This window comes from Phacochoerus africanus, chromosome 7, assembly GCF_016906955.1.
Source record: "Phacochoerus africanus isolate WHEZ1 chromosome 7, ROS_Pafr_v1, whole genome shotgun sequence".
Taxonomy (NCBI): domain Eukaryota; kingdom Metazoa; phylum Chordata; class Mammalia; order Artiodactyla; family Suidae; genus Phacochoerus; species Phacochoerus africanus.
The window spans coordinates 52,581,668-52,607,122 of record NC_062550.1 but is presented as its reverse complement, the minus strand read 5'-3'; the positions used below and the strand labels follow the sequence as shown (position 1 = coordinate 52,607,122).

General features: G+C 44.0%; 1 protein-coding gene across 3 annotated transcripts in view; it reads right to left on the bottom strand.

The window, feature by feature from the left end:
• BCAT1 (branched chain amino acid transaminase 1) overlaps nucleotides 1–25,455 on the bottom strand; it is a 111,813-nt gene that overhangs the window by 77,110 nt on the left and 9,248 nt on the right. The window contains exons 1-2 of one of the 3 annotated variants that reach the window (XM_047787377.1): nucleotides 2,751–3,251; nucleotides 1,577–1,648 (exon numbers count right to left, since the gene is read on the bottom strand). In XM_047787377.1, the coding sequence (XP_047643333.1) occupies nucleotides 1,577–1,648; nucleotides 2,751–2,981 (303 nt within the window). In that variant the 5' untranslated portion in view covers nucleotides 2,982–3,251. Of the gene's footprint in view, nucleotides 1–1,576; nucleotides 1,649–1,721; nucleotides 2,210–2,750; nucleotides 3,252–25,455 lie in introns of those variants that run through there. The other 2 variants (XM_047787380.1, XM_047787378.1) reach the window with 2 other exon arrangements.

Here is a 25,455-nt window from a genome sequence, read left to right as displayed (position 1 = left end):
CTCGGATCCCGAGTTGCTGTGGCTCTGGCGTAGGCCGGTGGCTACAGCTCCGATTCAACCCCTAGCCTGGGAACCTCCATATGCCACGGGAGCGGCCCAAGAAATAGCAACAACAACAACAACAAAAAAAGACAAAAAAAAAGAAAACTACCCAGGAAAGATGCAAAAGGCAATTTTAAAGTTATAAATGGGGTTGATCAGGGAGACAGAATATGTCCAAAGCCAAGACGGTCCTATTAGATTCACCATTTTTCTCCCCCCAATTATCGATTTCATTTTTCATTTGCCCCATTGCACTTGTGCTATGAATTCAACTACCTTTACCATGCATGTTTTGATATGCAAATACATGAGTATAATCAATATTCTCCAACACCTAACCTATAGAAATCTAAATAAACTAAGAGAAGGTTATTTACATGATGAATTAACTTTTTACTTTGCAAACAATTCTTTGATGTATAAAAGTATAAAGGCCTTTAAGGAAAATTTCTATTTGTCTATACCCTTTGAGGAATTTACTGTAAGATGACACTTAGCCAGGAGTCCCTTTTATCTCATTCTTTCAAAGACCTGTATCTCAACATCTAAATCCCTAAAATGTATTAGAGTTTAGCCTTCCTAGTCTAGCAGAGTAGATTGACTAAAGGGTTATAGAAGACATTGTTTTTCAAGGACAAGGAATAACATGAACAAATAAAATTTTCAAATGTATTTAGTGAGGAAACTTATATTCTTTTATATTTTGGTTTTCAAAAAATCCTGAGACCAGAGGTCTTATATTAAATTCATCTTTGGATTTCCAATGCTTCACACATAGGAAGAGCTGAGTGTGTATGAAATTGATGAGTCAAGCTGCACTCCCTCTCTGAACCCTGCCAGGATGTGAGGTCATTAGGACACTCAGTGCTATGGATGACAATTGACAGTGACTGAAACAGGCAGCAGAAGAGCAGAAGGCAGTGGAAAGGAAAAGCAAAAACCTCCCTGGTTTGGGGGTGGGGGGAGATGGAGACAATGAATTATAGAGAAAATAATAATACACCTTATATTTACGTTTTTATATTTTTTTAAAGCACTTTACAAGAGTCTCTTGCTTTTGCTCCTCACTATTCCTCTGCAAAACATGAGATTATTTAAAATATAAACCCCATGATTCAGAGATAAGGAAAGACAACAGTTTTTTTCTTTTTACTATTTAAAATGTTAGCAGCTGCTTAAAGAATAAATACATGAGTTTAACTTTTTCCACAAATAGAGGGAAGGGTTACCCGTATTATATAATCAGATAAACCTCTTAGTTGGAATTCAAGAACTGATTATTCACCAAGAAAAATTCTGGTTCATGAAATGAAATAAGCAATTAGCTCAGCTGCCAGGTAATTTTAGCTATGACTGTACTACCTTCTCCCCAAATGACATTCCACCCCCGCTTCCGGAAAAATGGAATTTAAAATGCATGGCAGCTTATCTAAATTACTGTATAAAGACATGCAGAGAAAACTGCCCCCAATCTCAAGAAATGGCTGTATTCAATTGAATCGCTGGTTCACTTAGCCTCTGGCAAATAACTTACCTTAAAAGTGTCCACCACCTCTTTTGATCCTCCTTCTTCCGTATATTCTGCGGAGCATCCGTTATTGCAGTCCTTAAAGAAAAATTAAATCCATTAAGTAAAACTAGGCGGGTAGCTGGGGTCTGGGGTAATCAATATCACTCACCATCACACCCTTCGCTCCGCTCCGGTCCCCAAGCAAACAGTAAAAGGAGGATCAAACACCCAGGCACGAGCCCTAAAGGAGAGCTCCCTGCGAGGGCTGCCCTTCTCTTTTTGCCCTGCCGGAGGTCGTGGCTGTTTTTGTCCTCCACCGCTGCCTTCGGGCTGACTGGTTAAATTCCAGGTTCGCCCTACAAGCCAGGGTTCGCGAACAAAGAACAAGAAGGTAATTGTCTCCCTTTTATCCGAGAAAATAGTCTGGACTAGAGCTTTAAGTCATTTACAGAAAATCTCCTGGGCGCGCTCAACCTCGTGGTCTTGTCGATCACGGGCGCACAATGGCAAGCCTGGAAAAGGGATGGGGACCAGAGTGAACCATTTTCTTCACGGGCAGGGTCCTCTGATACAGGCGCAATGACCTCAAACCCCTCACGTTAAGGACAAAATCTCATGGAACCAGGGGGTAAATTATAAAGATCGTTAAGGACACAATGAAATCGGGATTAAACTGGAACAGATGCAGACCTTTAAAAAAAAAAAAAAAAAGGAAGAAGAAGAAGCCTAATCTGCTACATCACTAGGGGAGGAGGGAGGAAGAAAGGGATCAAGGAGGCAGAAGGCTGCGGTCAAAATATTTGGGGGCGGCGAAATCACGTAGGATGTGGCTGTCAGTTCTGGCAGCCCAGAAATTCCGCTTCCCCTGCCGCCTCCACCAAAGCGGCTTCCATAGCGACCCTCACGTTCGCGGTGGCTGTCCACACTGCGCAGCGGGTCGCCGGCGGGGCTTTAGACCTGGCTGGTGGGGACCTCTCCAAGGAAGAGTTCGCAGGCTGGGACTCTAGGTTTCGGGCAGGGCTCGGGAAAGAGGAGACGCCCAGATGAAGAACAGAAAGGTGGTGCAAAGCGAAGCAGGGTGGTGCGGGAAACAGCAGCAGCGCGCCGGGCCAGGCCCGTGGGCTTCCGAGACCCAAGCTACAACCCGCCCTACCCCCACCTCCACCCCCACCCCCTCGAACGCCTGGGGTTTGGGTACCTGGCGGGCGAAGACTGCCGCGGCGGCGGAGGCGACAGGGCGCGGGCTGGCCATGGAAAGGCTCCCCGAGCGCGCGGCTGCGGAGAGCCGCGGCGGCACGCAGCGCCCGGCTGGACGCGAAAGCCCGCGGCGCGGCCAAACCCCAGCGCATCGACCGCTCGGAGCCGGCCGCCACCGCCAGGGGCCCCCAGCCAGGGCCAGGCGCAGGGTAAAGGGCAGTCCTTCCAGCATCCCTGGGGCGAGAACCTTCAACCGCCAGGTCACTTGGTCCTTCACTCAAGAAACCCCAAGCACAGGGCCAGAACATTCAGGAGCGCCTTTCCCGGGGCAGGTACTCCGCAAGCATCTTTATTTACCAAACAACCCTTGGGTGGGCCCGGGAACGCCCCTCCGCCCCAGAGAAGGCAACCTCGGGGAAATTAATCTACATTAGGGCAGATGTTCCTTCCGCGAACCCTGGAAAGGCAATTTCTGCTCCCCTCCACCCTCTGGCCCAGAGAGTTTGCACCCGGGATTGGCAGTTGTGCCTGGGCTTCTGTTTGCCACCAATCCCCACGCGCAAACTGAAGGAGAACGTGAATCCGGGTTTTAGATTTCTTTCTGACACCTACCCAAGTTGGACTTGTAACTCGGGGTGTTAACAATGCTGCTAGGCTCACATCTCCTAAGGTGCCGTTTCTGTCCGAAGACCTCGATATCACTGAGACGCACGCACCCACCCATTCATTGCTTTCAGGCAAAGTAGACCAAGAGCTTCCAATCGGGCGGCTTGGACAGTTTTCTGATGTAGGCCTGTGATAGCGACTTTTAGAAAGAAAGCTGGGAAAGTGTGACATTTGAAAGGGAAAAGGACTGTAGTGGCTGCTGGGTGCTCCTGGAACGATGTCAGCCTACATTATGAGACTTCCTAATTAATAGGAAGCATCTTTATTTACCAACATTAATATTTGGTAAATAGGAAGTGGTGACTAGTGCTGATTTGATCTTGGTAAGGGGGGAGGGCTGTTTATTTGGGGTAAAAGCAGTTAAATCCTGTCTGGTTTTTTAATTGATTTCATTCATACAGCTCTAAAGACAATATAGCTCTAATCTTCTCTCTCAGGAAACAGCATTCACTTCTCCCTTCCTCTCTCCCCTTCATACTAGGCAAAGAAAAGCCCCTTATGCTAGGGTGGGGTCCCAAGCTCCAAGACCCTGCAGACCAGGCGTGTCACATGTCACTGGAGACCAGTTTTTTGGGTTTTTTTTGGTTTTGTTTGTCTTTTAAGAAATTTAAAATCAAATGAAAAACGGGGAAAAAAATACAGATTAAGTAAACTTAAGAGTTCCTGTCGTGGCGCAGCGGAAACAAATCCGACTAGGAACCATGAGGTTGCGGGTTCGATCCCTGACCTTGCTCAGTGGGATAAGGATCCGGTGTTGCCATGAGCTGTGGTGTGGGTCGCAGATGTGGCTCGGATCTGGCATTGCTGTGGCTGTGATATAGGCCGGCAGCTGTAGCTTCGATTAGACCCCTAGCCTGGCAGTCTCCACCTGCCGAGGGTGGTTGCAAAGCAAAAAAAAAAAAAAAAAAAAAAAAAAAGTAAACTCAAAAGCTGCCAGTTTTCAACTCCTGACCCAAGCCCCAAACTAAGAACCCTTAGCTGAAGAGTTATAAGCAATTTATTTGCATTCAGAAGGTTGGTTTAAATGTCTAAACCATACTATTCATTCAAAGCCTGTTTTAAAGATAGACACTATACATCTGCAATTTTCTTACCATTTTAAGTGTGACCTGTAAATCCCCCCTTTTCAGCCAAGAAAGCATATGCAATACAAGAATGGTGCTATTAAAGAATTGCTACAGGGTCACCCTCACCTTTCCTCCCCTCCAGAGCCAAACTCTGTGAAAGTGCCATTTGTACTAACTTTTCCTTCCCTTTCAAGTGACTATGATTTGACTTTTGTCCAAATATTCCACCTAAACAAGTTTCCTAGTAGCCTTCACTTTGTTCAACCCAGTGGTTTTGCTTCATGTGCATTTTCACAGTTACACCTATATGCTGATGACTCTTAAATATGTATTTTTTTCAGACCACCTCTCTTCTCTCTTCTGAGCAGAACTCAAAAAATCCATCTAAAACATTCATTATGTATGTAACATTTGTGCAGGCACTGGGCTAGGTGCTGGCGATTCAAGTTGAGCAAACCTCCATCCCATTATTATGCATTGCCTCCAGTCAAATAGAAAAGATACCATTTGTGTTAATAAGTGTTACCTAATCCCACACATGTAAAATTGCAAATGTAGCTAATGCCACCTGTGTTTTGAGAGCCTCTAATAATGGAATGTAACTGATTCAGAAAGGTCTGGAAAGTCCAGCAAGGAATCCTTGAGGAAAGATCTGGAAGATAAAAACATTACTACAGGAAGAAAGAATGAAGAATGTCCAGGATGAAATTGAGTTCCAGGCAGAAAGGACATCTTACAAGTCCCAAAAGAAAGCAACGGCTGGAAGGTGTTCTGTGCATAGCCGACCTGGGAGCATAGACAAAGAGCCAACTAGGTAGTGCCTTAGGGAGAGAATTAAAGGTTAATTTTTCCCAAAAGGTAAAAGCATTGGATGTTATATACAAATAAAATGAACCTGTAGTTTATCTAGCTCATTTAAAGAAGTTACCAGGCAGATGTTAAAACTGTTTCAAAGAACACTTTACCAGGTCAGGAAGAGTGAACGGAATTTGCTAATAGACGTGAAACTGGCTTTTTCAGATTAGAGAAGTCTGTAGAACCCTGGGCCTTTGGAATTGATTTGCAAGTCTATTGACAAGAATTATTTTGCATTTCTATCAGTTAGCCACTAACTCAAAAAAACAATGAAACAATGTAAAAACACACTGAAAAGGCCTGAGGAATCCAAAGAAGGAGAAAAACTGTCAAAAGATTAGGATCTGTGAGGGAATGGGGATGGGGAGTTGACAAGCTTGAAGTGCTCTCCAGTTGCAATGTGAAGATTAGTGGAGGGTCTGGGTGGAGTAGAAGGAAGCTATCAAGTGAACCTACGTAGGAGATGATGCTTTTAGGCAGGACTTGGCAGACGGTAGGTGATACAGATGGAGAGAAGCAGCCAGATTTCAGCATTTTGTTTTTTTCTTTAGGGCTGCACCTGCAGCATATGGAAGTTCCTGAGCTAGGGGAGAACTGGAGCTGCAGCTGCTGGTCTAACCACAGCCACAGCAACACCAGCTCTGAGCCACATCTGCCACCTCTGTTGTAATTTTCGGCCATGCCAGATACTTAACCCACTGAGCAAGGCCAGGGATTGAACCTGCATCCTCACGGACACTATGTCTGATTCATAACCCACTGAGCCACAATGGGAACTCCTCAATCTTTAGACCAGATATGAGAAGAAACAAGGGAGACAGGGGGACCTAGAAGGGCTCCCTGGATTCTGGCTGCTTTCATGGTTAGCAACATTCACCAAGAAAAATGGAACACTGAAAGATGACGTGGTTTGAGAGAGTGTACAGGAGTCTGGCTGGGGGCACACTGAGCTCTGAGGTGCATCTGAGACTGGCTGTTAGAGAGATGCATGTCTGTGGCTCAAATGAGGTCTGGATTAGAAGTAAACATGTAATGAGGAGTTCCCGTCGTGGCTCAGCAGGAGCGCCTCTGACTAGCATTCCGTAGGACCCAAGGTTTGATTCCTGGCCAGGCCTCCCTCAGTGGGTCTGGGATGCGGCGTTGTCCTAAACTGTGGTATAGGTTGCAGATGCAGCTTGGATCCTACGTTGCTGTGGCTGTGGCATAGGCCCGCAGCTCTGGAATTCTATCCCTAGCCTGGAAACTTCCATATGCCGTGGGTGCAACCCTAAAAAGACAAAATAAATAAATAAATGAATAAAATTGTATTAACAAAAATAGAACAGAGTGAATTTGGCCTGTAAGTTACTGACCCCTACTCTGTGCAGTTCAATGGTCGTCTCCAGACACAACAAGGGATCATCAGCATCTACATTCTAGCTCCAAATATCCTGACAGTTGCCATTTCTCCAGCCACATTACTGTTTCTGATACCAAATCACTTCCAAGTAGCCTCTGCCTCCAGCCTTACTTCCCATTAAGCCATTCTTAGCGTGGCAACCAGAAAAACTGTCTCAAAATGCAAATCTGAACATCTCTCTTCTTGGCTGAAAAATCTTCAGGGTCTACACCATCCTTGTGACAAAATCTTATAGCAAGCTCCCCCACTTGTCCCTGGCTCTTTGGCTCACCCTTCACCTCTTCCGCTCTACGGCCACACATGTAACTTAGTTCAATGCTTTTTGACATCAGGCCTTCTCACAGCTGGCCACCTGCCTCCAACACTCCCCTGCTACTGCCCAGAGCCTCTCTCATCCTTCCTTCCTCAAATTATTTAATAGCACTTCCTTGGGAAGACTAGGTAGGCTACATGGATCGCTCTGCTATTTACTTCTATAGAATTCTTTCCACTACAAAATAACTGTCATGCTTCATTGTAATTATTTGACTAATGTCACTCTGATTTAAGTGATGGGAAATTGTGTCTATTTTGTTCACCTAAGCAATCCCGCCTTCCCAACTCCAGGCACACAACTGAGATTTTTCTGTTGGATTGTGGAGCTCTAATTTTTAAAAGGTACGTATTTAGGGAGTTCTTGTTGTGGCTCAGCGGGTTACAAACCCAACTAGAATCCACGAGGAAGCAGATTCCATCCCTGGACTCACTCAGTGAGTTAAGGATCCTGTATTGCTCTAAGCTGTGGTGTAGGTCGCAGATGAGGCTTGGATCCTGCATTGCTGTGGCTGTTTTGTAGGCTGGCAGCTGCAGCTCTAATTCGACCCTTAACCTGGAAACTTCCATGTGCCACAGATGCGGCACTAAAAAGCAAAAATAAATAAACATATATAAAGTATGTATTTAATATACTTCAGAATCTTGTTTCTTTCTTTCTTTTTTTTTTTTTTCCTGTCTTTTTAGGGCTGAACCCACAGCCTATGGTGGTTCCCAAGCGAGGGGTCAAACTGGAGCTGCAGCTGCCAGCTTATACCACAGCCACAGCAACTCAGGATCTGTGCCAAATCTGCGAACTACACCACAGCTCACGGCAATGCCGGATCCTTAACCCAATGAGTGAGGCCAGGGATGGAACCTGCATCCTCATAGGCACCAGTCGGGTTCATTAACTGCTGAGCCACGACAGGAACTCCTACTTTGGAGTCTTAACTGCCAAGATTGACAAATATAAAAGACTAAAAATGTCCTCAGAGGCCACTCTATGGCCGGATCTTGGCTTTTTTTTTATGCCATACTCGCAGCATGTGGAAGTTCCGGGGCCAGGGATTGAACCTACACCTCAGCAGAGACCTGAGCCACAGCAATGACAGCACCAGATCCTTAAACTGCTAGGCCACCAGAGAACTTTTGAATTTGAGGGAGGCGGGGGAAGCTGTGACTATTTTGGGCAACTGAATATGGCAGAAATGCAAAAGTTATGCTCTTCCAATTCAAGCCCTACACTTTAACTGGCCTGGCAGCTCCTGCTCCCTTACTTTTGGAAGACTCTTGGGACTCCACCACTTAAAAGCCAGCCTCCAGGCTGTAAGAAGCCCCAGTGAGGAAGAGGCCATGTGCAGGCTCACCAGTCAACAGTCCCAGCCATGTGAGTTGTCATCTGGAGCATCCAGCCCTGACAAGCTTTCAGATGACTCAGTGAAACCGCAGGTTAGAGCTACTCTGCTGGAGTTCCCGGGTGGCTCAGCAGGTTAAGGATCCCGTGCTGTCACTGCTGTGACTCAGGTGGATGCCGTAGTGCATGTTTGATCCCTGGCCTGGGAACTTCCGCATGCAGCTAGAAAATAAATAAATAAATAAATAAATAAATAAATAAATAAAAACTACCCCGATGAGCCCAGATAATCTAGCTAATGGGAGGTAATAATACATTGCTTGGAGTTCCCGTCGTGGCGCAGTGGTTAACGAATCCGACTAGGAACCATGAGGTTGCAGGTTCGGTCCCTGCCCTTGCTCAGTGGGTTAACGATCCGGCGTTGCTGTGAGCTGTGGTGTAAGTTGCAGACGCGGCTCGGATCCTGCGTTGCTGTGGCTCTGGCGTAGGCCGGTGGCTACAGCTCCGATTAGACCCCTAGCCTGGGAACCTCCATATGTGGCGGGAGTGGCCCAAGAAATAGCAACAACAACAACAACAACAAAAATAATAATAATAATACATTGCTTTAAAATTACTACAGGAGTTCCCACTGTGGCTCAGTGGTTAACAAATCCAACTAGGAACCATGAGGCTGCAGGTTTGATCCCTGGCCTTGCTCATGGGTTAAGGATCCAGTGTTGCCGTGAGCTGTGGTGTGGGTCACAGATGCGGCTCGGATCTGGCGTTGCTGTGGCTCTGGTGTAGGCCGGTGGCTACAGCTCTGCTTCAACCCCTAGCCTGGGAACCTCCATGTGCCACTGGAGCGGCCCTAGAAAAGGCAAAAAGACAAAAAATAAAAAATAAAAAATAAAATAAAATAAATAAAATTACTCCAAAGTTTTGGGGGCAGCTGGTTATATGTTAACCAAAACAGCATGCAAGCCTAACATACGTGTATATAGGTATTTATGAAAATAACCTAATACACAAGTCATACACAAAAATAGGAATAAAAAAGATGAGATGACTACGAAGTAATTTGCATTTTTACATATATTCCTAATTATGGTTGTTTTCTTCTACCATACTTGGCTAAAGGCAAAATATACAGAAGGGCTAAGTAATCATTAATGACAGTAGATAGATATAAGTTTTAAATAGTTTTCTTTCTTTCCTTTCTTTTTTTTTTTTTGCTTTTTAGGGCCGGTCCTGAGACATATGGAGGTTCCCAGGCTAGGGGTCAAATTGGAGCTACAGCTGGCGGCCTACACCACAGCCACAGCAACACCAGATCCAAGGCATGTCTGCAACCTACACCACAGCTCACGGCAATGCCGGATCCTTAACCCACTGAGCAAGGCCAGGGATCAAACCCACGTCCTCAGGGATACTAGTTGGGTTTGTAACCGGCTGAGCCATGACTGGAACTTCCCCATACTCCTAATTTATCTTTCCCCCTCCCCTTTACCCTTTGGTAACCATAGGTTGTATTCTATGTCTGTGAGTCTGTCCCTGGTTTGTAAAAACATTGATTTATATATATACTTTTTTCTTTTTTTTGGTCTTTTTGCCTTTTCTAGGGCCACTCCCGTGGCATATGGAGATTCCCAGGCTAGGGGTCTAATCGGAGCTGTAGCCCCCGGCTGACAGCAGAGCTACAGCAACTTGGGATCCGAGCCACATCTGCAACCTACCCCATAGCTCACTGCAATGCCAGATCCTTAACCCACTGAGCAAGGCCAGGGATCGAACCCACAACCTCATGGTTCCTAATCGGATTCATTAACCACTGCGCCATGATGGGAACTCCGATGATTAATGTTCTTTTTTAGATTCCACATATGATATATAAAACTCGTCTTTGTTTGACTTACTTCACTTAGTATGGTATTCTCTAGGTCCATCCATGTTACTACAAATGGCAATATTTCATTATTTTTCTGGCTGAGTAATATTCTATTTGAATGCATGTGTGTACCACATCTTCCTTAATCATCTGTTAATGGGCACTTGGGTTTTTTCCATGTCTTGGCTACTGTAAATAGCGCTGCTATGAACACTGGGGTACATATATCTTTTTAAATTAAATTTTCATCTCTTCTGCATATATGCCCAGGAATGGAATTGCTGGATCATATGGTAGCCCTATTTTCAGTTTTTTAAGTCAGCTCCGTATTGTTTTCCATAGTGGCTGCACCAATTTACATTCCCACCAATAGTTTGGGAGGGTTCCCTTTTCTCTACACCCTCTCATTCATTATTTGTAGACTTGATGTATGCTTTGAATATTTTTTGTGTCTGTTTTGTTCTGTTTACAGAAATCTTTTAAAGCTAATTGTTCCTTTTGCAAGGATTATCAGTTAACACTAGCTGACCTAATCTGCAAAACTCCTTAACCAGGCTCATATAAATTGCTGCAAACACAATCTGCTAAAAGAGGGCGAACTCTGGAGGCTGCGCAAGAGACCCTTCCCACCCCTCAAGGCACTCACCGCTCAGGGATGGAGACAGTGGACCACACAACAAGAATGACTAGAGGGTGCCCACATCAACCCATGTTGAGTTTCTCTAAGTACAATTTCATTTTTCCCTACATGTTAGAGAAAACATAAATATAATCAATGCCTCTGACACTCCAGGGGTCTCTATTGTGCATCCTGAGTGCACACACCCACTTTGAAACCACTGGGCTTGAAGACAAGGTGCAGAGTCCTGAGCCTGGTGTGTGGGCTTCTGCGCGTTCTGGAGCTCCTGCTTTCTCTCCCTTCCTGGACTTCCCTGGGCCCTTACTGGTGCTCTTCCTTTCCCTTCATACATGGAACACTGCTGTGGCAAGTCTCTACACTCGGATCATCCTGACATACCCTACAAAGACTGACCAAGAGTTCCCGTCATGGCTCAGTGGTAACGAACCCAACTCGTATCCATGAGGACACAAGTACAATCCCTGACCTCAATAAATGGCCTAGGATCCTGCATTGCCACAACCTGAGGCATAGGTCACAGATGCAGCTCTGATCTGATACTGCTATGGCTGTGGCATAGGCTGGGACAGAGAAACAGACTCCTGAAGATTCTAAGTGGAAAGATTATAGAAATTTCATTTCATGTTTGGAAACTTACTAAGCTTATACTTCTGCATTTTACAGAAATAGAACCACAGATCAGCTTCTGAGAGGGAGAAATTAATCCAAACTAAATGAAGCTTGTTTTTTAAAATCCAGACTATATCCTGGATTGTTTTAGAAAACATTTTGTTTTCCACCAAATGTAGCTGTTCCACTTTTAAGAGTGGAAGTTAATCTACTTGGAGGAAATAGACGGGAAAAAAAAAAAAAAGACCTTGGGCCATGACCAAGGTAGATGCATTACATTTTATTCATGATTGTTCACTATGTACAGTAGAATCCACACCATACTCCCATTAAGATAAACTGATTTGAATAAGTACATGGCAAATAGGAGAAAATGAGAAGTGGTTGATGATTGGCAAGGAGCAAAAGATATACGGCAAAGGAAAATTAGGTGTTTTGGAATATAGTAATCTTTTGGGAAAAAGTTAATGAAAACGGTTTTCCTGTGAATGTACTCTGTATTCAAGAAAATGCAAATATTAACTTCTCTCTGATACGTCCCTGTTGCTCTAGGACTATAAACAGGGCACTTATCACCACCTCCTCTTTGAGAAGATTCCAAGTATGATGCATAAGGGGTGAGAGAGGCCATCAGGCTTTCTTGAGGTGAAAAGGCCAAGAGCAAGCCTTGGGTATCTGTGATCTCTGTCAATTCGAATTCTGCTATAAACCTCAAATACTTTAATTTTTATATGGAGTGATAAGGCACAGAACAGTGCATGTGTCAGCCACCTGGCCTGCCTTTGTCACTGTCCCTCGCCAGTTGGGTTGATTCATAGACCAGTGTCAGGGGACAGAAGAGGTATAGACTCTTCAACAAAAGTTGTCATTGCTCCCGCTGCCTAGATCTTTCACATAGTCTGAATCCAGACCATCCAAACACAAAGCAAAACCTCCTGTTTCTACACACGCCACACTGAGTGAGAAAGAAGCAGCAATAAGACAAAGAAGAGGAGCCGGATATCGGGTTTATGGTGACTTCATTTGAAAAGGTTTTACTGCCACAATCATCTGCACTGTCCATTTCTTTATGCTCTGGTGGCTTGCTGGGCAATTTGGAGTGAGTGAAAGAAAAGCTTTTCTTTTGTAGCGTGAGAGAAGGACTGTGGTGAAAAGGGAGATGGGAAGAGAGAACCAGCAAGATGCTTGCTCCTGGGATTGTTTTCCTGCAGGCAAGGCTTGGGAAAGATTTAAATGAAAGTAGAGAACCTGGAAGTTAATTGGCTTCCTAACACTTGTCTGTCCCCTGTATTACTTTGGAAAGTCTTCCTGTATCCCCAGGCCTATGAATTCTTTTTGAATAAATGGAATGAATATACAAATCCTCCATGTTTTTGTTTAACTTAAATTAAAAATAATATATTAGATGTTATGTAAACTTACTGTGGCAATAAAAAAATGGATATGCTGGTATGTTTTATACACACACGCATATATATATAGGGAGAGAGGATGAGGAGAACAGAAAACTGATACCTAGATAAACTCAATTGTTAGGTATAAAAGAATCAGAGATAGATTTCACAGTGGCTGTACAGGGTCTGTGTCATAGATGTGTTGAAACTCATTTACTAAAACTGCATTTTGTCTTTTTTTTTGTTCTTTTTTTTTTAGGGCTGCACCTGAGGCATATGGAGGCTCCCAGGCTAGGGGTTGAATTGGAGCTATAGCTGCTGGCCTATACCACAGCAACGTGGGATCCAAGCCGTATTTTCAACCTACACTACAGCTCATGGCAATGCCAGATCCCTGACCCACTGAGCGAGGCCAGGGATCAAACCCGCAACCTCATGGGTAATAGGTTCATTACTGCTGAGCCACAGCAGAACTCCCTAAAACTGCTTTTACCTATTTACAGGATATTTCCCCTAACTTCCACATATTTCTGGATAGAAATGACCCTTGGAACTTATTCTGAATCTTCCTAAGTCATGAGTTCCAAGTTCATTGAAAGATCTTGTTTCCAGGTCTAGCTCCTTTATCTAGGAGATCTAGAACCTTGGGCAAATCACCTTTATCTCTAAACCTCACATTAATATCTGAACCTCACCCACCTTCCCTACAGAGGTAAAAAAGTAAATGTATAAGTCAGAGCATTTTGCAAACTTATGAACAGAATATGTCATAGTTGTTCCTTTGTTTTAACTTAAGGTCATCAAGTTTGTACGGAGACCTTCTAATGCAGCGGTGAAGCTCATAGGCTCTGGAGCAACATCGCCAGATTCAATGGCTTTGCAAGCTTCACCTAATTACTTAACCTTTTCTGTGCCTCAATTTTTCCACTTGTGGAATGCTACTAATAATAGAGTTTTCATGAGGACTAAATGAGGTCATTCACATAAAGCCTGTGCTGGCGCCCAGTAAACTCTCACTCTGTTAGTTATAATTATTGCAGGGAAGATTCATATTGAATCTTTGAGAAAATCTGGCATCTGTAAAACTTGAATTACTTATAATTTTGGAGGGATGAAAGGATCCACAGGTCCTTCACCTCTCTGCACACAGACCTTGTGGCATGGCTTTCTTACAACCCTGCTGCCTGGCTGAAAAGTAGTGGTTTGCCCTTAGATGCCCCATTAAATCCTCTTGGCAAACTGACCACTCCATGGGGCCAACATTCCTACCATTGTAAGAAGAGGTCCACTGGCTTTTTAGCCTTTCCCCAGATTCCTGGAGCAACATACAGAAAAATTGGTCTTCTACTGGGATGCCTTTGATGTTTGGATTTGGTGTTGTCCTCAAGTGAATTAAAACTCACTTCAACAAGTCTGGTTAATTTATTTCTCTACTTTTCAAAATTGGTATGGAAACTCTTTCGCACTAATGATGACAGCGTACATTTTTTTCCCACTAAAGTAAGCCCCATGTATGAGAGTCTCAATTTACAAAACAGGTATATCATAGGGTTTCTACAATACAAAAGTTTTTGCAACGGATGGCTTTTAAATAGCAATTTACTGTGCAGATTTGAATATGATTCATTTACAAAATATAAGTAGATATTATGACTTTATAACCATGCAATCATCTACTGTTAAAAAAAAAATAGGCTCAACAGCAAAGAACTGCATTTCTCATACCAGTCTATCTTCTGCCATAGAAAAAGATGGTTTTAAAAGTATGAGCATGTGTTTTACACTTACATGCTTTTTAAAAATTGAGGTTTTGGAGTTCCCGTCATGGCTCAGTGGAAACGAATCTGACTAGCAATCATGAGGACACAGGTTCGATCCCTGGCCTCGCTCAGTGGGTTAAAGATCCGGCGTTGCTGTCAGCTGTGGTGTAGGTCGCAGATGCAGCTTGGATCTCGAGTTGCTATGGCTGAGGCAAAGGCTGGCAGCTATGGCTACAATTCGACCCCTAGCTTGGGAATCTCCATAGGGCGAGGGTGTGGCCCTTAAAAAAAAATTGAGGTTAGAATTGACATATAACATGATATTTGTTTCAAGTGTACAACATAATGATTTTATATCAGTATATATGTGAAATAATCACCATGATAAGTCTAGTTAACATCTGTCACCATACACAATTACAGAATTTTTTTTCTTGTGATGAGAAATTTTAAGATCTACTCTGCTAGCAACTTTCAAATATGCAAACAGTATTATTAACTACAGTCATCATGCTGTACATTACATTCCCAGGACTGACTTATTTTATAACTGGAAGTTTGTACTTCATTCATTTTGCTCAGCCCCCAACTCCACCTCTGGCAACCACCAACCTGTTCTCTGTGTTTATGAGCTTGGTTTTGTTTGGTTTTTAGATTCCATGTATGAGTGAGATTATACAGTATTTGTCTTTCTCTGTCTGACTTAATTTCACACAGCCTAATGCCCGCAAGGTCTATCCATGTTGTTGCAAATAGAAATTTTTTTTTCTTATGGTTGAATAATATTCCATTGCACACACACACATATTTTTTTTTCCTTTATACATTCATCTGTTGATGGACACTTAGGTTGCTTCGGTATCTTGGCTGTTGTAAAGAATGCTGAAATGAACATGGTGGTACACACATCTTTTTGAGTTAGTGTTTTCATTTTCTTCAGATAAACAATTCAGTAGAATTGCTGGATCAAATGGTAGTTCTATTTTTAATTTTTTGAGAAGCCTCCATACTATTTTCATAATGGCTACACTAATTTGCATCCCTACTAATAGTATCGGCGGGTTCCCTTTCCTCCACATCCTTGTCAACACTTGCTGTCTGTTGTCTTTTTTTTACAATAGCCATTCTGACAGGTAGTGAGCTGATATCATTATAGGAGATATCCTCCCCCAATAATGTACAGAATGGGTTGGAGCAGGAGGAACTGAAAGAGGGGAGCGCTTTGGGAAGTGCATTTTACCGACAAGGGTTTAACCTAGAAATAAGGTGCAGACAATGGATAATACAAATTCCAGTGTCTACAAAATGAGCACGAACTGGATGGCAGACTAGCACTAAAGCCCTCATTCTCCTTCCACCATACTTTATACGGAAGGGTTAATGGGCAGTTCCCCAAGGATGGATGTTAAACACGAAACTTTTTTTTTTCCTGCCTTTTTAGGGCCACACCCACGGCATAGGAGGTTCCCAGGACAGGGGTCGAATCCAAGTTACAGCCTCTGGCCTATGCCAGAGCTACAGTAACATGGCATCTGAGCCATGTCTACCACCTACACCGCAGCTCACAGCAACTCCAGATCCCCGACCCATTGAGTGAGACCAGGGGTCAAACATCCATCCTCATGGATACTAGTTGGATTTGTTTCCGCTGAGCCACGAAGGGAACTCCTGAAATTTTCTTAGTCGGGAGCTGTGGAGCCAAGAGCCAATACTGCCCTGAATGCTGCCTTTAATGAGTATGATCTGTACTCTTCCTGAGAATCAGCATTGGTGCCGTGTGGTCCTTGTGGTGTTGAGGTGCATAATAGATGCAGTCAGTATGCATTCTCCCTGCTTTGCTCTCTTGATCGTGCAAGATATATCACACATCTTGGAGATCTTTGTGTTCTTTAATGAGATATTCAGCAGAACTTCCTTCACCTCAAGTCAACCAAAGGACAAACTTTGGAAGAGTAACAGTTGCAGAGGGAGTGAAGATTTATGATGTACCCTTAGTACATTTTGTTTGAATAGCTTCCATTAGTCACAACTTGATAACCTGTGACTTTCCTCTTAAATCTATTCCATGTTCCTTCCTCACTTCTGTAATTTCTGTTGTTAGAACACGCAAACACGCTTCCTCTGCGGATTGCCTAGTGCACATCAAAGGAAAGGATTTAAAAAAATAAATAAATAAAAGGAAAGGAAAACTGTCTTAGCCCATTTGGGCTGCTCTAATAAAATAACTAGACTGGACAACATTTAGGAGTTCCTGTTTTGGCACAGTGGAAACAAATCCGACTAGTATCCACGAGATCCGAGTTCGATTCCTGGCCTTGCTCAGTGGGTTGGGGATCCGGCATTGCCGTGAACTGTGGTACAGTTCGCAGATGAGGCTCAGGATCCTGCGTTGTTGTGGCTGTGGTATAGACCAGCAGCTGTAGCTCCGATTCTACCCCTAGCCTGGAACCTACATATGCTTTGGGTGTGGGCCTAAAAAGCAAAAAAAAAAGGGAGTTCCTGTTGTGGCTCAACGGTATCCATAAGGATTCGGGTTTGATCCCTGGCCTTGCTCAGTGGGTTAAGGATCTGGTGTTGTGCTGAGCTGTGGTATAGGTTGCAGACATGGCTCGGATCCCATATTGCTATGGCTGTGGTGTAGGCCAGCAGCTGATGCTCTGATTTGACCCCCTAGCCTGGGAGCTTCCTTACTCCAATAAATCAAAAAATTTATTTCTCACAGTTCTGGAGGCGAGAAGTCCAAGGTCATGGCACCAACATGGCCAGTAAATGAGAGCCCTCTTTGGGGACACAGACTTCTTGATGTGTCCTATGAGGGAGAAGGGGCAAGGGATCCCTCTAGAGCCTCTTTTTAATTTATTTATTTACTTATGTATTTTTTGGCCACCCCACAACATATGGAGTTTCCGGGCCAGGGGTCTAATCGGAGCTGTAGCTGCCGGCCTACACCACAGCCACAGCAACGCAGGATCCGAGCTGCGTCTTCGACTCACACCACAGCTCAGGGCAACGCCGGATCCTTAACCGACTGAACGGGGCCAGGGATCGAACCCGCATCCTCACAGAGACTATGCCAGGTTTTTAACCCTCTGAACCCCATAGGAACTCTTAAATTCCATTTTATAGATGAGAAGATTGTAAAAAGTGTGACCATTTGCCAGGATGGTACATGGGTCTCAGTGCTCACAGCTGTGATTTATTACAGGATGAAAAAGGACCAAAGAAAAATCAGCAAAGGGAAAAGGCACATAGACAAAGCCCAGAGGAAACCAGGTACAAGCTTCCCAGGGGTCTCTCCCAGTGGAGTCACACACGATGCACTTCATCCCCAGCAACACGTGGCAACAATATGTGTGAGATGTCATCCACCAGACAAGCTCCTTAGGGACTCAGTGCCTGAGGTTTTTATCAGGGGCTGGCCATGTAGGGACCCTCTACCAGCACATACAAATTTCAGACTCCCAGAAGGAAACATGTCCAGCAGAAACCATACTGTTTGTACAAATAGTTTAAACAGAGTAAGCCATTCTTATCAGGGAGTTGGGGGAAGTCTCTGAAAATTCAAGTTCCCAGACACTGGCCTTGCCAGCAGATCTTTCCAAGGCTAGAAATCCCAGGCCCACTTCATTAAGGCTTTTCTGCACAGGAGGAGACCGAGAGGCTTTGGTCAGCTCTGTGGAAGTTGGCTTTGAGCGCAAAGAACATGAAGCATCCAAGTAAAGTTCTCCTGTTCACTTTATTTATTCATTTATTTATTCATTTTTACTTTTTAGGCACGCGTCTGCGGCATACGGAAGTTCCCAGGGTAGGGGTCGAATCGGAGTTGCAGCCACAACACCACCAGATCCTTAACCCACTGAGACAGGACGGGGATCAAATCACATCCTCACGGAAACAACATCAGGTCTTTAACCACAGGGCCACAACGGGAACTCCTCTGTGAGCATCTTTTACATTATGGAGAGTCTGAGAATTCCCAAACCCTTAAGACCTTTGGGCTTAACAGTCCTCCCCTCACTTTCTTTTTCCTCTTCCAATTTTCTATAGTCAGAAAGAAGAAACCAGCCTGCAACTTTAATATTTGCTTGGAGACCTCAACGAAATATCTCAGTTCATAGCTTACAAGTTCTGCTTTCTTCCACTATGTAACAAGGATCCCCTTTCTCTTATTTCCATGAACATGTTCCCCAGTTTTTTTCAGAGCCCTCATCAGCATTGTTTATGTTGTTGTTGTTTTGGCCGTACCCACGGCATGTGGAAGCTCCCAGGCCAGGACCTGAACCCATGCCATAACAGTGACCCGAGCAGCTGCCATGACAACACTTAACTTGTTGTGCCACCAAGGGAACTCCAACAGTGCTTTTAACATCCATATTTCTATCCACAGTCAGTTTAAGATAATCTAGGCTTTTCCTTCTGTGCTCCTCGTTTTTTTTTCCATTCTCTGCCACTTTCACATTTTCAGGTATTTGTTATAGCAGCACCCCATTTCTAGGTACCAAAGTCTATATTCACTGTCCATTGTTGCTGTAACAAATTACCATAAATTCTGTGACTTAAAAATTACAGAAATTTATTATCTTGCAGTTCTGGAGGTCAGAAGCCCCAAGTCAAGGTATCAGCAGAGTTACTTTCCTTCTGCAGGCTCTAGGGGGAGAATCTGTTTCCTTGCCTTTTCGAGCTTCTAGAAGCCGCCTGCATCTCTTGACTTAGGGCCCCTTCCTCCATCTTCAAAACAAGCAGAGTAGCATCTTCAAGTCTTCCTCTCTTTATGCCTACTTCCCTCATTCCTTCTCTCCTCTCTCATCTCTGCTCCACTGTCACATCACCTTCTCTGCCTGTGACCCTCCTATCTCCCTCTTATAAAGACCCTTGTGATTACATTGGGCCCAACCAGGAACTCAAGGATAATCTCCCCATCTCAAGATCCAAAGGAGTTCCCAAGGTGGCTCAGCAGTAATGAACCTGACTACTATCCATGAGGACTCAGGTTTGATCCCTGGCCTCGTTCAGTGGTGAATGATCCAGTGTTGCCCTGAGCTGTGGTGCAGGTCGCAGACGAGGCTCGGATCTGGCATTGCTGTGGCTCCCAGCCTGGGAACTTTCATATGCCATGGGTGCGGCCCTAAAGAGACAAAACAAACAAACAAAAGCCACAAAAACAAATAAACAAACAAACCTATAACTTAGTCATATCTGTAAAATCTCCTTCCATAAAAGTTTTAGGAGATTAGGTCATGGACATCAATGGGAGTTCATTATTCAACCCACCACACTCATCAACCCCCTATCATAGGCCAGGCATCAGATTGCATACGTTTTGCACGGTGGCAAAAAACTAGATATACTCCCTGCTCTCAAGAAATGTCTGGTCGAGTGGGAGAGTCAGACATCGATCCCAAAGCCATACAGATAATCACGCCAATAAATAACTGTAAGGTGCAAGTGGTGACGTAAAGGACTGGGAATCTAAAGGACAGGAGTTCCTGAGGTTATCTTCAAAGTAGTGACATTCAGCCTGAGGCTGGCAGGGTAATAAGGAGCCAGTTAGGTAGTGAGCAGGAAGGCCTTCGGGGCAGAAGAATCAGCAAGTGCACAGGCCCTGAAGGAAAAGTTTGGGGGATGAGCAGAAATGGATACGGTGGTAACAAGGTGAGGATGCAAAGCCTAAAAGAGACCAGATCTTTGGGGGGCTCCTAGAGCCAGAGGGACTTTGGGTTTTTTGTTTTTTGTCTTTTTGCCATTTCTTGGGCCGCTCCCACAGCATACGGAGGTTCCCAGGCTAGGGGTCTAATCGGAGCTATAGCTGCCAGCCTACGCCAGAGCCAGAGCAACACAGGATCCAAGCTGCATTTGCGACCTACACCACAGCTCACAGCAACGCCGGATTGTTAACCCACTGAGCAAGGCCAGGGATCGAACCCACAACCTCATGGTTCCTAGTCGGATTCGTTAACCACTGTGCCACGATGGGAGCTCCGGCACCTTGGGTTTTATTCAAAGCATAAGAGGAAGGGGTTGAGGTGTTTTTTAAGCAGGTGACAGCTGTGATCACTCTGCTTTGAGGAGCACAGGTTGGGGTGGGGGGGTGGGGATGAACAAGAGGTGAGCAAAATGAGAAATATTTATACCCACTGAGCAGAAGACAGTGGCATGAACTAGGCACATGGCAACGAAAATGGAGAGAATTGTACAGATATACAATATGTCTTAGACCAAAAATAACCAATGATATTTGGTAGGGAAGACCAGGGAATTGACCTCACCTGAGAGCAGCAGGAGCAGGAAACATTTAGAGAAGGAGAGGGGGATGGGCTAATATTGAGCTGCAAAGGCTACTGTGGTCAGATTTGGGTGGGAGGTTCTAGTGAGGGTTGAGAAAACATAGAGCATCAAGGGAGCAGGAAGGATGGAGGCACTATGAACAAAAGTGTGATGTGGCAAATTTAACAGGTTGGGTAACCAGGTGGCCAGTGCTGTGAGCTCCAGTAGTTCATTCCTCAAGGGTGTTGGATACTCAGTCCTCCTCATTTATTTATTTAGTCTTATTAGGGCCGCACCCGCGGCATGTGGAAGTTTCCAGGGTAGGGGCTGAATTGGAACTGTAGCCACCGGTTGATGCCACAGCCATAGCAACACCAGATCCGAGCTGTGTCTGCGAACTACACCACAGCTCGTGGCAACGCTGGATCCTTAACCCACTGAGCAAGGCCAGGGATCGAACTTTCATCCTCATGGATGCTAGTCAGATTCATTTCCACTGAGTCACAACGCAAACTCCCAGGCCTCTTTATTTACCAGTGGTCTGAAAGGGGGGGCCAGGCAAGCTTTTCCTCATAGCCTTTTAAATGGAATAGGAATGAGGCGCTCCCATCGTGGCTCAGCGGAAACGAATCAGACTAGGAACCATGAGGTTGTAGGTTCGATCCCTGGCCTCGCTCAGTGGGTTAAGGATCTGGCATTACCGTGAGCTGTGGTGTAGACTGCAGATGCGGCTCGGATCTGGTGTGGCTGTGGCTGTGGTGTAGGCTGGTGGCTACAGCTCCAATTAGACCCCTATCCTGGGAACCTCCATATGCTGCAGGTGGGGCTCTAAAAAGACAAAAAAAAAAAAAAAAAAGATAAATGCTATGAATAGGAATGAGTGTCTGAATCTAGGTCCAGAGGTCTGGGGTTGGATGAAGTGGACCATGCATGCACCTAAGCGCTCTTATTTCCTTGTTCATCTGGCCTTACCTTCTCCTCAAATATCACTTCCACTATAAAGCCTTTCCTGATTTCTCTGACCCATCTTCTTCATGTACCACGATACCTTATGCAAAATTCTATTGTAGCCCCTATTATACTTTAGTGTGCTGTTTTTTATTTCTCTCTCTCTTCCTGAACACAGTGATTTCTCGAGAATAAGAATAATGCTTGAATTATTTCCATTTGTCTATTACCTAGTCTGAAGCCCAGTAATCTTAGTAAGAGATACGTTCTTGCATAAATGAAACTTGAACCAATCATTGTTTGTTGGTTAGTATAATATATAAATGTTAGGTTTGAAGAAGAGTTTGTATGCCCTTAATATAATAGTTACCGTAAAGTTTGTTGTATATACTATGTTTTTTTTTCTCTTTTCTGGTACATATTATGTTTAATCTGCTTTCTCAATAGATAATTTTTAGTTAGTTATAATTAAATAGTTTGGAGATTTCATCAAGAAATATATCCTTGGTCTTAATTGATTGGGCTGAACAATGCAGTATTTCATATTTTCTTGATAATGGCTCTAGAGTCAAAGTAATTTCACTACAAATATTCTGCTTCTCTTGTTTTAATTTCAATTTTTTTTTTCTTTTTTGGCTACCCCACAGCATATAGAGTTCCCAGACCAGGGATCAGATCTGAGTAGCAGTTGCGACCTATGCCATAGCTGTGCCAACACCAGATCTTTAACCCCCTGTGCCAGTGGGCTGGTATGGGGAATCAAACCTGCGTCCTGCAGAGGCCGATGATCCCATTGCAGGAACTCCTAAATTTTTTTTTTTTTTTTTTGGTCTTTTTGCCATTTCTTGGGCTGCTCCCACGACATATGGAGGTTCCCAGGCTGGGGGTCTAATCGGCCAGCAAAGTGGGATCCGAGCCGCATCTGCAACCCACACCACAACTCATGGCAATGCCAGATCCTTAACCCACTGAGCAAGGCCAGGCATCGAACCCACAACCTCATGGTTCCTAGTCGGATTCGTTAACCACTGCGCCAGGACGGGAACTCCAGGAACTCCTAAATTTTTAATATAATAAACTCGCATGGTCAAAAATCAAATATATAAATGTACACAGTGAAAAAGGCTCACAGAGATTTTCCTCTACCAGTTTCTTTGTTTGTTTGCTTGCTTTTTAGGGTCACATATGCAGCATATGGGAGCTCCCAGGCTAGGGGTCAAATTGTAGCTGCATTGCCGGTCTACACCACAGCCACAGCAACGTGGGATCCTGGCCTTGTCTTCAACCCACACTGAAACTCATGGCAACGCCAGATCCTTAACCCACTGATTGGGGTCAAGGCATTAAACCTGCATACTCAGGGATACCAGGTGGGTTCTTTACCGCTGAGCCATGATGGGAACTCCCTGGGTTTTTGGGTTTTTTTTTAACCTCATTCTTTTTACGCTTGTTGAATATGTGGGTGATTTCTAATCTTTTGTTATTACAAACAATGCTGCAATGAATACTCTCTCATTTGAATGTCATTTCACACAAGTACAAGTAAATACAAGGCACTGCTAATTAAACTGTTAACAATGATGTTGAACTATTAAATCTATCTCAAACTATGGAGTTAAGTTCATGTGATTAGAAATGACCCCCTCATTCCTAGCATCAAAGTCTTTTAACATCAAAGGGTTGACTGACTGGCTACTGTAAATAAATGTTCTGAGAACATTAGTCAAGAAGAGGAAAGGTACCTGTTGACCAACAGACAATGTTAATGTAAGAGGCATGCATGAAATTATTAAAGGAGCATAACCCTTACTGACAATCGGTATCTACATATTTACTGAATAACTGACATTATTAATTAGAGCAGATAAAATATATAACCAGACAAAAAAGAAGATAAGTTAATTATCGGGAAACTTTTAAACAGTGAATGTAGTAAGTGGCAAAATTTTGCACAGGAGATTTCAGAGGTCTTATTTCTTGAAGTATTTAAGTGGAATAGAATTGAAACTAGGAAGATAAACTCGAGAGAACAATCCTTCTTAGCAGAAGTAAATGCCTAAAATGACCTAATAGATTTTTTCTTTCAAAATTCCAGTATTCAATGAACACAGCCTCTAAGTGCCTCTTTTGTTGGGTTTGTTTGTCAGTGTATGCATTAATTAGTTTGCTTAAAAACTGCTTTGTTTGCAACAACAAGAAATCCCCATGTTTAACAGTATTGGAATTGGTTAACATTCCCAGACACGTGACTTTGTTCTATATTCTAAGTCAGTCCCTTGGGATGTGGCAGGCGCCCTTTCTCTTTACACGCTGCCTAAATCTGAAGACAGTAGTGATTTAATGGAATGGCATTGATGAGTTTGTTTCTTATGATTTTCATGGGTTCATACTGCTATGCAGCATCTTTTTTTTTTCTTTTTATGGCCACACCCATGGCAGGTGGAAGATCCCAGGTTAGGGGTTGAATCAGAGCTACAGCTGCCAGCCAACATCACAGCCACAGCAATACAGGATCCAGGCTGTATCTGCCACCTACACCACAGCTCACAGATCCCCAACCCATTGAGCGAGGCCAAGGGTTGAAACCGCATGGATACTAGCTGGTTTCGTTTCGGCTGCACCACAATGGGAACTCCTGCAGCACCTTTTGTATGAACTTTCCCAGAGGTATTTGTAATGGATAGTTAGAATCTATATATAGTTTCACCAGGGACGCTCTCTAAAAAAATTAATCAGGGAATAGTGGCAGGGAATGAGTTTGGCAATAGGCATCAAAACATGTAAGCACTTACCGTTGCCAGTGTTTTTATAGCCCTTATCTTTTTTTTTTTTTTTGTCTTTTTGCCATTTCTTGGGCTGCTCCCGCAGCATATGGGAGGTTCCCAGGCTAGGGGTCTAATCGGAGCTGCAGCTGCCAGCCTACTCCAGAGCCACAGCAACGCTGGATCTGAGCCGTGTCTGCGACCTACACCACAGCTCACGGCAACGCCGGATCATTAACCCACTGAGCAAGGGCAGGGATCGAACCCGCAACCTCATGGTTCCTAGTCGAATTGGTTAACCACTGCGCCATGACGGGAACTCCCATAGCCCTTATCTTTTGAGCATCAATTAAACCTTTGATTCCTAATAAATCCAGATGTGAAAAAATATATCTGCTGTTTGAAAACATAAAGAAGTTTACAACACGATCAATTAATCTGGACCTAGGAAATCTAGAAATAGGTAGTTGATTGAACTCAACTAACATCTGTAAAGTACCAAAAATGGTACAAGGTTCATGCAAGTTAGGAGAGCTGAGTGCAGAGAGATTAAATAATATGATCGATATCTTATTTCCTGACTTCAAAAGGTGACTCTACTCTTACCATCTTCCACCCACTCTCATTCCACTGTAAAACATAGTCACTGTCCTCAAAAAGTAGCTGGGGAGTGAGCTGAATGGTGAGTGGCATGATGGAAGGCATAGATGTGGGATAGTTAGAAATGGAGAAGAAGGAGTTATAAATGAATATATGAAAATGTGAAAGCTCCTGTTGACGAATAGCAGATACTCCATTATGACTGGAGGAGTGCATACACATAGAAG